The following is a 13,018-nucleotide window of genomic DNA, read 5'->3' as shown; positions in this document are numbered from 1 at the left end:
AATGGCGGCTAGAAGGCAGATTACCATGTAGTTAATCCTACCCTCGAGACTTAGAATGGAGTATTTCTTGTAGCCTGGAGTTATGTGTTCCCTTTTTCGTGTACCCTCGATAAAGCGCAGAGCAGCATTCTTGCATCACTCAAGCTTTAGTTTCATTTCAGCTGAAAGTCCCAAGAAGAGGGTAGAGCAGTAGTCCAGATGTGGAAAAACTAAGGCTTTGACCAGCAATAGCCTAGTGACTTTAGGCAGGCAGTCACCACATCGTCTAAGTCGTAATAAAGCTTCATAACACCTTCCAGAGACTAAGGTACAGTGGGCCCTCAAGGAGAGTTCAGCATCAAGCGTAACACCCAGCAATGTGATCTCAGCAGAGAATTCAATAGGAGTCCGATCCATAAGGAGCACAGGTGGGATGTTTAAATTATGTAGAGCACGTAGTAGTCCCCAAAATCCGAATCAGACTGTTTTAGTTTTACTATTATTGATGATTAAGCCGTTTCTGATTGCCCAGGCCAGAATAGCGTGAAGAGCCTCGTTGATTCTCTCTATGATCATGCGAACATGTCCAACCTCACCCGATACATAGATACAAAAATCGTCAGCATATTGATGTGTGCTTACATTCATGCACACATCAGGCAAGTTGCTGAAAAATAAAGCAAAGAGCAACGGCCCAAGTGTACTGCCTTATGGCTCACCACACGCACGAAACAAAGCTTGGGACGTCCTTCCATTATGAAATCTAACAATCTGAGTTCTATCCGTCAGATAAGAAGATATCCAGTTGCAAAATATATCTGAAAAGCTGATGGCACGAAGATTCTCGACTAGGAGCTGCACATTAACTTGGTCAAAAGCACGAGAGAAGTCAATGGAGACCAGGAATGTGACTTGTCTATGGTCTATAGACAGTCGTATATCATCAACAATTTTTGTAAGCGCAGTGCTGGTGCTGTGATGCTTGCGAAAATCAGATAGATATCTACTCAGTAGAGAGTTCGTTTCAACATAGGCAATCATTTGCTTGTATGCTACAGCCTCGAGGAGTTTACCGGCAGTACAAAGAATGCTGATGGGCCGAAAGACATCAACAGTAAGTGCAGGGTATTTCTTAGGCACAGCAAGAACAATAGCCCTCTTCCAGGCAGTAGGAAAAACTCCAGTCTGCAAAGAAATATGAAATATGTCCAAGATTACTGGTAAAATAATGGGCATGCATGTTTTGATGAAGCTCAATGAAAGGCCATCAGGTCCAGTGGCGTTGGAGCGTGAGGATACAATAGCCTCACAGATCTCCTTATGACCTATCAGTTCGAAGTAGAACCTGTCGTCCGGCGAAATACGTGCAGAGGGTCGCATATCATGCAAAGAAACAGGATCATCGTGTCCCACGAAAAATTTGTTGACTGTTGTAGGCGAGCCAGGTGGCGGCTGTGAGCTCCTCTCACTTTTGGCGAGGCCTAGATCATCAATGACTCTCCAGGTGTCAGTGGTGTTTCGGCAGGCATTAAGTCGATCCCGATAATACGCGTGTTTTGCATTTTGTACAGTGAGCTTAACTAGATTGCGTAGGTGCCTATATTCATTGCGCCATGCTGCATTTCTAGACCGAATGAGTCTGGTGATTTCCGGACTCATCCACGTTGAGGGCCTATTAGTTTGCCTGATAACACAGTACGGAGCATGTTTGTCAACCATGGACAGCAGAGTACGGGAAAACAATTCGAACTTTGCATCGACAGTGGGTGCCTCGATAATTGAACTCCAGTCCACTAGAGCAAGATCAGAGAGCACAGTATCTCTGTGAAATCTCCTGAAACATTGCTTACGTTGTTACGAGATAGAAAAAGATAGCTTTCAAATTGTTATATTCAACTTACAAAATAAATTCCCATTCATTCAAGCTGATTCAGAAAATTTAAACCTAGACAATTAATACATGGAGAAAATCGTTGAGGAACTGCATAAGGCATCAAGGTGTAATTATCCTCGCCGGAGATTCAACATACGTGGTTTAGATGAGACTTGGCAAGCAGACCTTGTAGAGATGCAGCCTTACGCTACCGAAAATAAAGGATATCAGTATATGCTCACTGTAATAGATATTTTCTCCAAGTACGCATGGGTTGTACCCATCAAGAAAAAAACTGGTGAAGAAGTAACTGCAGCAATGCATTCGATATTAAAAAAAGGACAGGTGCCAGTCAACATGCAAACTGATCGTGGAAAAGAATTCTTTAATGCAAACTTCCAAAATCTCATGCAAAAATATAAAATCAATTTACACTCAACTTACAGCAATCTTAAAGCTTCAATATGCGAGCGATTCAATCAAACTTTAAAAGATTTAATGTGGAAAAAATTTAGTTTGCAAGGCAATTATAAGTGATTTAATTTGATTTAAACGTTAGTTAAATTATATAACAATAGGAAGCATCGAACAATTGGTTTGAAACCGAATGACGTTACTGCTAAAAATGAAGTTTAAGTGTTGAAAAAATTTTTAAAAAATGTAAAAATAGCAGTGAGCCAAAATTTAAAATTGGCGATAAAGTTCGCGTGAGCAAGACAAAACAAGCATTCGAAAAAGATTATACACCGAATTGGTTGACAGAAATATTTACAATCACGCGAGTAGCAGCAACAAATCCAACGACGTATCATCTGAAAGATTATCAAGATCAACCTATTTCTGGAGGTTTCTACGAGCAAGAACTGCAAAAAACAAAACATCCTGATGTATACCTCATAGAGAAGATCTTTCAAAGGCGTGGCAATCAAGTTTTTGTTAAATGGTTGGGTTTTGACAGTACTCACAATAGTTGGACGAATAAATAACCAAGATATTTTAATTACTTTAAGTTAAAAAATTGTAAGGTTGTAGTATGTATCAAGTAATAATGAAAATGTTACACAGAAAGAATGTTTTAAATAAATACTCAAATTTTAGAGAAAAATGTCATTTATTTTTTCGCTTTTTTTTCATCACACATAAGAAAATATAATGTATTTTCCGTTGTATACTATAAATAATTTTAATTTACTTACAGCATCCAATAATCCATTATAGAATTCTTCGTTTTTAAATTCTTCGTTTTTAAACAGAGCTAAACTTATTCTAGTCTGCAGAAAAATTTGAAAGTCATCGTCAAGTTCTGCAACTATCTTGGATCAGAATTCAGTATAAACTTTTATTAGTTTTGACACCATGTAGTTTTGGTCGGGAATCAATTCGGAAAGTTTTTCGTTGGCAGAAAATCACTGTCAGCGATTTTGATGAGTGTTGCAAGATCCAACTTTAGCAAAACAAAAAAAACATGAAAGTTAGCATAAATTATTTATACATAACATATACAGTGTGAATGTGCACAAATATTTACTATAAAAAAAAAAATGTTACCTGGACTGTATTTAGATTTTTTCGAGAAGGTTCACTTACAGGTGATGTCAGCTTCTGTTAATTAAGGTCAACCTCACTTGGACCTTTGCTGGAGTGTAGTATGAGCTTGCCCGGTCGAGACAACTCTTTATGTAGTACCGACCCCCCCCCACTGTAGGTTAATCTGCTAGTGTTCTGTCTATTTTTGAGGGATCCAATTTTCGTTTCTTTTTCAGTGAATAGTTGATGATGACGTGATCTAATAATTTTCTGCTCTCGAGTGATGCTAGAACTTTCAGACAGATACTTGACATAATCTTTAAAGGTTATTGTAGCTCCTAAAATGGAGCTTCTTACACCTTTAGCTTTTTTTAATGGTTTTTAATTTTTAATTTTCATACTATACAGTTTACTTCGCAATCATACAAATTCTAACATAATATTACCATTGCATTCGTCTTTCATTTGATCAACAATTTTTTTGTTTTTATGAGGCATATTACTTTCATTGTTGATAGGATAGTCCCACGTGTCAAATTTTCTGATATTCTTCAGCATCATATTATAGATATTTTTATTCGTTATTTTATATATAAGACTATGAGTGTCAGTATACAACAGTTTGCACTGATCTCCAATTTTATTTCTGATAAAATCATAATGAAATTGATACACAAGTGTTTTGGACAGGTCCAAGACACTTAATCCTATGCATGTTGGTTTTTTCATAAAAATATCAGTGGGCATTAATTGTATAGCAACAAGCTGCTTGTCAAATATGTCACAACTATAAAAATTGGGACGTAAAATATATGCTTCTGCCCCAAATCCTACTGCGCACTTGTTGATAAGCTTAACGTCAATTTGCTTGTGCTTTTTTTCTATTGTTTTTCCATGTACTGCATTATTAAATAATTTGTACAACATCTTCTCAAAGTCATTTTTTGCATTTCGACGTTTTTGCCTGTTTAGGTCGACGTATGTTTTTATCCAGGAACTTTGATTAAACTGTATGGCTCTATAGATTTTTGCTATACGGAGACCATGCCTCACAGCTTGGTTGAGTGCCTGATAGGGTATTACATATCGTTTTTTGTCGTACAGAGTAGCCAATAACTTTTTTTGTTTGGATCCTGGAGGTGTCATGTGCTCAGCACAGAATGGCAAATCCTTGTATGCGTTATGGAGAGTTTTGAAGTAAGTAAGATCTACTTTGAATTGTAGCAAGAGTGTTACTGCCCTGTTGGCTGCGTCTATTTTGACGAAGTCAACTAATTTGTTACTTATAAATTTACGAGGGATCGTGGCACAAAAAAACTACTCAATTGACAAATAACTAATTGAAACCCAGCTAAAAAAAAAAACTTTTTGCTGAATTTATCTGAACGGAGGATGGGAATGAACTAGGTAGAATAAATTAAAAATGCACTGATTATGAGCCACGAACGAAGATATATTTCGTGGCTCAAGGGAAAAACTCCTAATAGAAAAACCCAAGAGAAGAAAAATTAATGAAAATACAAACGAGTGAGGTTGAACTATAAATTTTGAGATAAATTTCCTGTAATGAAGAGTGTGTACTTGTGTATTGTGTGTAGAAAACGTATACGTGCGCGTCTGCACGTGTTTAAAAAAACTCACGAATCGACAAACGTCGTACGGTCCGTGAAGCGGATTTTCGCCGTGCTTTACTCGCAGCACGCCGAGCTTCTCGAAGATGATGCGGATGACGATGATGATTAAGTAAAGGGAGGCGTGAGAGAAATTAACCCCGAAAAGGTGACTCCCAGATACCCATGTGCGTGATGATGATGAGAAAAGATGTAGAAACCAGTAGGACGAATGTAATACCCAACTATGCCAGATACTCAAGATCGCAGTTGACAACTGTAAACCGCTCTGTATAGACAGATAGTTTGGAACTGATCTGGCGCGCCCACCCAAAGATGTCACAAGACCCCCCTTTCCTTTTTAATTCTCCCACCCACTTTAGTTGTCAGGACCCATCAATCCCTTACACCTTATGTGAAAAGCCAGGAAAAGAGAGCGAGAGAGAATGATGTAAGCAATTAAGAGAGGGGGAGATACCTATGACCCGAGGACACTTAATAAGAGCAAAAGAGATGGAGATGTAGATGCATGATAGAAAAGGAGAGAAATGTCTAGCTAATGAGAGTAGAGAGAGAGAGAGAGACATAATGAGAGTTGGTGCGAGAGCGATTAATTGTACCGACTGAAACAAAAGGAAAAAAAGGATGAAGGTAAGAAAGAAATTGACTGGCCCTTGCATGTGTAAATATGTGATGAATTTTTGTGTAAACTCAGTGTGCTGCCACTTTCGGCGTGCTGCGAGGTTGATCCTCCACCGCTCACGAGGTGGTCTACGAATTTTAGTCGTTTCGACTAAACATACTTCGAGTATATACCCAATTTCAGCATCATCTTCTACATTCAAAATACCTGTTGGGTTAATATTTTCAATCCATTTGAAACCAGCGTAAGGCAATGGTTAGGTCATGGCCTAAACATACAAATTATTGACATCATAATACATGAGATATTTTTCATCCATATCATCGCGTTTGTCTTCTTCCATGTATGCATTATTTGCTTTAGCATAGCGATTACAACATTAACTGATGCCACCCCGTATGCCACGCTCAATAAACATAAGCATGTCAACATCAGTTAACAACTCAAGTTTCATCTTAAATCAATTAACATCATTAATATTATTATTTCATAATAAATTATAATTTTTTGAAATTTTTTTATACTTCACAAGGCATCCCAAGTTAAACCAGGTGTTGTATAATAATGAGGGGGGTCTAACTCATATGCTTTGTTACAATTGTTTCGAAAATTTTTGAAAACTTTGGCAAGTTGTTGCACATCAGTCTGCAAGTATTAATCTGAATACAACCCAATATTTGAATGTTAAAAGTATTCCAGATACTTTTATCATGCTTATACTGTACATCAGTAATATGAGCTTCGTATAAGCTACTATAAAAGTCTTGTTTTGTTGGTATCTTTTTTTCCTCTAGTTTTTCAAACGAGGATATATAATCATACTAAAATATGCCTTTCCTTTTTAATAAATTTATTTGATTCATATCGTAGTTATTCTCATTTGAAAATATACTTTTGATAATTTTTATTTCATCTAAATATGATGACAGTTTGTTGAGAGATGAAGGCATAAATTTGAAGGTATCTATGAATCGTAAATTAATATTAGTTCCTTCAACATATTTTGTAAAGGAAATATATTTTTCTTTTGTCTTAGGTAAAAGTTGAACTCTTCCTAGGAAGTTAATAGCGAGTTCTTTTATAAACAAATAAGAATCGTAACCGCTTAAGTTATGAAAAATTATCGGTATCATTCGTGAATCATGATAATTAATATAACACTTGCTATACGCGGGACCTCGAAACCTGCAATAAAAAATTTTTTTTTGTTTAGTGTATGAAATAATAATAATTATTACAGTAAAAAAAAATATGCATACTTTCCAGTCAGATGATAATGATCTCGTACTTTTTTTTCAACGAAACTAAATGGATGGTTACATCCATGACATAAACAAACTTGATCATACATGACCTTCTCTGCTGTTGTCAAATCAATGATCTTGATAGGATTTTTATATAATTCTTCCAGTTTTAAAGCAAGAAGGTAAAGAATATTGACAACCCATTCAGCAGGTGTCTTATCATTATTTATATCATTTTGTCTATAACTTTTATACTCTGATTTACTATCATCATAACTGCATTTGATATGACATCCAATACTATATGCTACATGATGTTGATACGCACGTTTATTTTTAACAGATTCCAATAAACATTTAAAGTCCACATAAACAACAAAATTTACTCAGTTCTTGCATGTAAAATTTTTAAATTCAAGTATGTGCTCATTCTTTTTTTTTAGGTAGAATAATTTTACAACTATTTATATTTTTGAAATCTTTTTCTAGGGCTTTCAATTTATCTTTAGACCAAAAGTAATGAAGACATCAGTCACATATGTTTTGCGGCATGTTGATGTTTAGACAACTGTTTGCGTATTAAACGTGACAAATTTTTAATTCAAACATAATGATATCTATACTCGGTATTTGAATCGTCCTCAATATTGATTTTATTATCATCCTCCTTATCATCAATATAAAAACTTTCAACACCTAAAAGCTTAACATGATTTTCTTTTTTGTTTCCTGATAAATTACTAGGACAAACATCATAAGTATTACCTTTCTTTTTAAAAAAATTTAAATTAACCGAAACATTATTTTGTTTTTCAAATTTAGAAACGTTTTCAGGGGTAATCGGGAACTCAATTTCATTAAAATTCAACTCGTTTTCGTATCTTCTATAATTTGAGACACGATTTGCATTTTTATTTACTGGATGCGATGCTGATAAAATAGCCTATTTAAAGCATTGATTGTCCGTGTTAATAATATTTACACAAGCATTTTTTTTTTTTAATGTAGTTTGGTAAATCTATAAATGAATTACCTTGCATAGGATTCAATTTATTGATGTTGATGAATGAATTTGATATTGAATGTAAAAACCAGCCAAAACCAGCATCTTCAAAGTCATCTATACTTTGATTAATTGGTTGTTGCACATTCTTATCAAACCAATCGTCTAAATCAGTTGTTTGATAAATGGATTGTGACTTTGTGTTGAAGAATTTTATATCGGTACTTTCAATGTTATCTTTTACGGTAATATATTCAGATGATAACACTGTGTTAACTTTTAGTGCTTCATGTTTGCTAAAAGATTGTTGTATTCAATTAAAAAACTGCTTCTTTGCGTCTTTAAAAAAATTTCTCAAATCTACATGTTTTAAGTTAACAATCAATACTGTCATGATTCGTCTTTCGAAAGCACTATTAACATCTTCGAGACTTACTGTTTTATTGTTCTCTGCAACTGGAAGTGTTGTTGATGATACTACTGCTGATGTAGATGCCCCTGCAGCTATACCTGCACCTTGAACGTATTTTGTGAAGTTATTTTCAAATTTGCTAGTTCACGCGATTTCTATATTATTTCCTGGTTCAAACACTTCGGGTTCATTTTCAAATGCTTTAATTGCTGCCTCAACTTCACGATCACTGTCTAATACAAAAACTTCAGACTCATTAATAAATATTTTGGTGCTTCCATTATTTCTAAGCGATCATAAAGTAGTTGTATGAAAGTTTTTAGTAAAGCTATCGCTGATTGAAATTTTTGCAATTCAGAAGTTGATAAGTCATTTTTTTTTACTAAAAAAAAAATCACTATCCTTAAGAACTGTAAGACTGCTATCTAACTAAATTTGGATATGATCAACATCATATCTATTTATAGTTTGCTGATATGTTTTCCATAGCTGGTGAGCCACATCTTTAAAATGTTGTACTGTTGCCATAGCTAACTTGAAACTGCAAGTTTACTTGCTCACAGATTACATGAAAATGAGCTGTTTAAGCAGCTCCAATCTTATTGTAAAATATATTTTATGAAATAGTAGGCATACGGAGGGGAGGGAGATACACAGTTGTTCGTATAAAATGCATCACAATATTTCAGAGTAAATTCATTTTATTTTCTTTATTTTTTTTTTATTACCATTTAAATTTTCTTAATTTTAAGGATTCATACTATCACTACTGTCACTACTACAACTACTATAATTACTACATCTACTGCTACTACTACTGCTGCAGCTGCTGCTGCTACTACTCCTATTACTACTACGAATACTTTTTCTTTGACGTGATTTTTTGCCAATTAAAGAATTTGGTATTGTAACATTTTTTTTTCTCTCACAAAAATCATCTACACAATTTTCTTTAATCGGTCGCTTTCGACTTGCTCTATTTTTTGCGGATGAAGTTAAACTTCGTTGTTTGAGCTTTTCTATAGCCTCTTTTTTTTTCAGCTTTTTCAATTCTTTTTTGAAGCCAGGTGTCCTTTTTAAAATTCTCTCACGTTCTTTCATCCGTTTGTTTATCATTTTTCTCATTTTTTCATTTCTCGTTGGATTACCCACGACCTTTGATTTTGACGAGCTATCTCCACCCTCAAGGTTAGAATATTCCGATCTTTAACAGTCCATTCTTGTAGATTGTTTGTTAGAAGCTCATTATCTAACGGTACTACCCGTACTGCAACCAGCAAAGAAACTTCATGATGTAGTGTAAGCGGTGGTTGTTCATTAAAAAATGAAATGAATTTTTTTTTTTTCTTTCATAGTTACAATATTCCAACTCTCAACGTACCATAGCATATCTTTTTCTTCTTCTTTCACCATATTCATCATCATACTTGGTATATGTGTTGGGATGTTTTTCCAATCGGCTGCTACTGCTGCTGCTGTCAGCACTGTTTGATTCAGTGTATGCGGGATGTTTTCTTTTTTTCCTTCTTCTTCTTCTTTTATTGGTTGAGGCTCCATTCAAAAACTCCAATTTTGCTTTATCTATCATGAAACTGATGATGATAAAGCTGTTAAGGGCGTTTTAACAGCTAATACTTCTTCTAACCATGCAGCTTCAGATGCTGTAAGGGTGTTTTTTTCCAAGAAAAAAGAAACAAAATATTTATTAAGAAAATATTACAAAATATTGAGATTCAATATAAAATAATAATTTTTTTCTTACGTTTTTCTTCTTCAAAATAAAATCTACTGTGGAAACTGCTTCTTGAGCAAGGTCTCCAAGAGGATTCATAGTAGCAGCAGCATCTTTGTCATGATAAACAGCTTCTACAGCATCTGGTAAGGGATCCTCCGCGGGTGTCTCATGACTCGCAGGGTCTACACGGTCTACAATCACCAGCTCTTCTTCTTCATATTCCATTACGAAAGTATTCATCGCACGACAAAAAAGTCTTTTGTTGTACCTTCGGATGTCATTAGTTGATGTTTTCTTAACCATTTTTTGTGCTGTAAAAAAAATATTACATCTATAAAACCTACATTTTTTTCAATAAAAGATTTTTTTAATTTGAATCAAAAGAAAGAAAATTAAAAACTCTCAACATCATTTCTGCAGGGAGAGTTAAAATAAATCTTTACCATTATTTCTGCGGTATAAGTGGTATTTTAATGAAAAAGATTTAACAAAAATTGAAAGAACTCTCAACATCATTGCTGCGGAGAGAGAGTTTAAATAGAACTTTTGCCAATCATATCTGCGGCTAAAGCGATTGATAAGATGTAAAAAATAAAAAAAAACTGATAAGGGTGAGAAAGAGCAAAGCTAAATAAATTATAAAATAAAATTACCTTATTTTGTTGAAGGATGATTCCTAGTAGTGTGAATACTCCTCAAGTTGCTGGCTCCTTGCGTGATTCACTAGCTATGATTTAAAATTAAGGTCAAGATCAGCTCTTAAATCCTCCGAAAAATGCATGAAAATGTATGTGAAAGGGTGAAGGAGGGCGTAAGTTATTTCTGATTGGCTATTTGAAAATTTGAAAAACCTATCGTAAAAGAAAAAATTCATACATGCGAGAATGTACATGTATGCATGAGACCAAGGAAGAGGGTTTTTGCGCACACCATAGGTACAAAACATAGTTTCACATGTTTTCACATTAAAATTTTCGCAGCCCCCGGACCCAGCGCGAAAATATAACTAAAAGGAGGGATCAATTAGGTTTACAATATAACGGGGGGAGTATGGCTCAGTCAGAAAAAAATGAGAACACGGTACGAAACGAATGCGATGAGCAGCTAGAAAAAGTTGCACCCCCAGATAAATGGCTCGAATATTTAAAAGACGAAACGCTAAGAGAAACTTGTGAATGCACACAACCTGGTAGTACTCTGACAAAAATATCGGAAATATCATCCGACCCACCTGGAAACTGTTTGTTTCACAGTCTTATATGGTTGTACGAACTCGACATCTCAGCTACTGAGTTACGGACGATTCTGCGCAATTCTAATTTATTAAAAAAATGCAGAGAGCCGTAGGAAACAAAGGAAATTTTGGAGACACAAACAATGTATGGAAACAGCGATTGTACTTATCTGTTCTCTCAAGAATTTAAGAAAAATATTTGTGTACATTTTGCACTGACCAATGGAAATTATATTTACACTCATTACATTGCTACGACAGACGGTGAATTTGACCATTTACATCTAGAATGCGTAGGTGAAAATGCACATTATACGCCTCTTATACAAGTTTCTAGTGCAATAAATACAGAACTTGAGTCAAGGGTAGAGATCCCACAAAAAGACCGTAGCAGTAGTAAAGGAAGTGAGGAGCGTAAGCATGGGTCCAAACTAGACAAGAGAGTAGACAGAGGCAAGCGAGGGAAGGAGGACAAAAGTCATTCAGAAAAGGAGCAAGACACTTCCGAGAGTGCAGCGGATACAAGTAAGCATACGGAAAAACAGGGAGAGAACAGACAGCAAACAAGCAGCGACGATGACAGCAATGAAAGTACAGAAGAGGGAGAAGGAGAGCAAACCAACAAGTTGAATAACGCACTATGCGAAACAGAGAGCGAGGACGAAGCCAACACAGTCATACACTCACCATCGATGGAAAAAAATAGAGTGTGCAGAACACGCCTACCAACGGCAAGGCCACCATGGACACCAAAAGAGGGGGAAGATCCATCCCTATTACAAAAACTGAATAGGATTGAGGGTCACCCATTTAAGTACTTAGACGATCTAGCGTTTATGACAATAACATAGGTGGTACCCAACCCAGAGGTCATAGATGCGCGGCACGAGAGAGGATGTATTAATCCGACACGTATGAATAACGAAGAAAGAGGTGTAGGAAAAGCCAAAATGACAAAGGCAAGGAGAATAAAAATTATGCACATGTATGTAAAAGAGCACTTTGAAGAAACGGCGCTTAAATCAAACATTAAAAAGTGTATTAAGGCCCTTAAAGAGGTAGTAGTAGCAAATGAAATAAAAACGATTGGAATTATTAGGGATCTAGCGATTCTCAATCTAACCCAGTGGGGATACTTTGTCGATACCTTTGAGGAAATATTTAAAGATATTAGACTAGTAGCAGTATTCTACACGAACACTCTAGTAATCCCACCAGCAGATCAAAGATTTAAAATCATTAGAGAATACCACGAAGCAGCAATAGGTGGGCATAGGGGAATGGATAAGACATACAACAGAATCGCAAAAGACTACTATTGGAGAAACATGCACCCAGATGTAAAACAAGTCATCCTGAGATGTACATCATGCCAGACAAAAAAACTCGTCCGAATTAAAACGAAGCAAGCCATGCTCATCACCGACACACCAAGTAGACCGTTCGAAAAAATCTCTATAGACTTCTACGGGCCCATTAGTAAACCCTCAGCAAATCAGTAAACACATATTTTATCTATACAAGACTGGCTAACAAAAATGTATAGTTTTCGCACCTATGAAGAGAGCAACAGCCGAAGAAACATTAAGAGCGATAACAAATAAGTTTAAAGCGTACTTTGGGCTGCTAGAACATTTATTATCAGACCAAGGTACACACTTTATGAATAAAAGCATGGACAAATTTGTAAGCTTGTTTAAAATAGACAAAATGGGCGGCACAGCGTTCCACCCACAAACAAACGGTGCCATCTAAAGA

General features: G+C 35.5%; 1 protein-coding gene across 1 annotated transcript; it reads right to left on the bottom strand.

The window, feature by feature from the left end:
* Positions 1-687: 687 nt before the first annotated feature.
* LOC149373551 (uncharacterized) lies at positions 688-10,251 on the bottom strand. The gene is made up of 3 exons (XM_089596891.1): positions 10,054-10,251; positions 9,673-9,842; positions 688-1,813 (listed from the first exon to the last, which is right to left on the bottom strand). Exons 1-3 carry the CDS (start codon positions 10,249-10,251, stop codon positions 688-690), a joined length of 1,494 nt encoding a protein of 497 aa, XP_089453017.1.
* Positions 10,252-13,018: the final 2,767 nt, after the last annotated feature.

The sequence above is a fragment of the Copidosoma floridanum genome, unplaced genomic scaffold (assembly GCF_036245765.1).
Source record: "Copidosoma floridanum isolate Cflo_tuat_1 unplaced genomic scaffold, Cflo_Japanese_pri ptg000030l, whole genome shotgun sequence".
Lineage (NCBI taxonomy): Eukaryota > Metazoa > Arthropoda > Insecta > Hymenoptera > Encyrtidae > Copidosoma > Copidosoma floridanum.
This window is presented reverse-complemented; position numbering and strand designations above follow the sequence as displayed.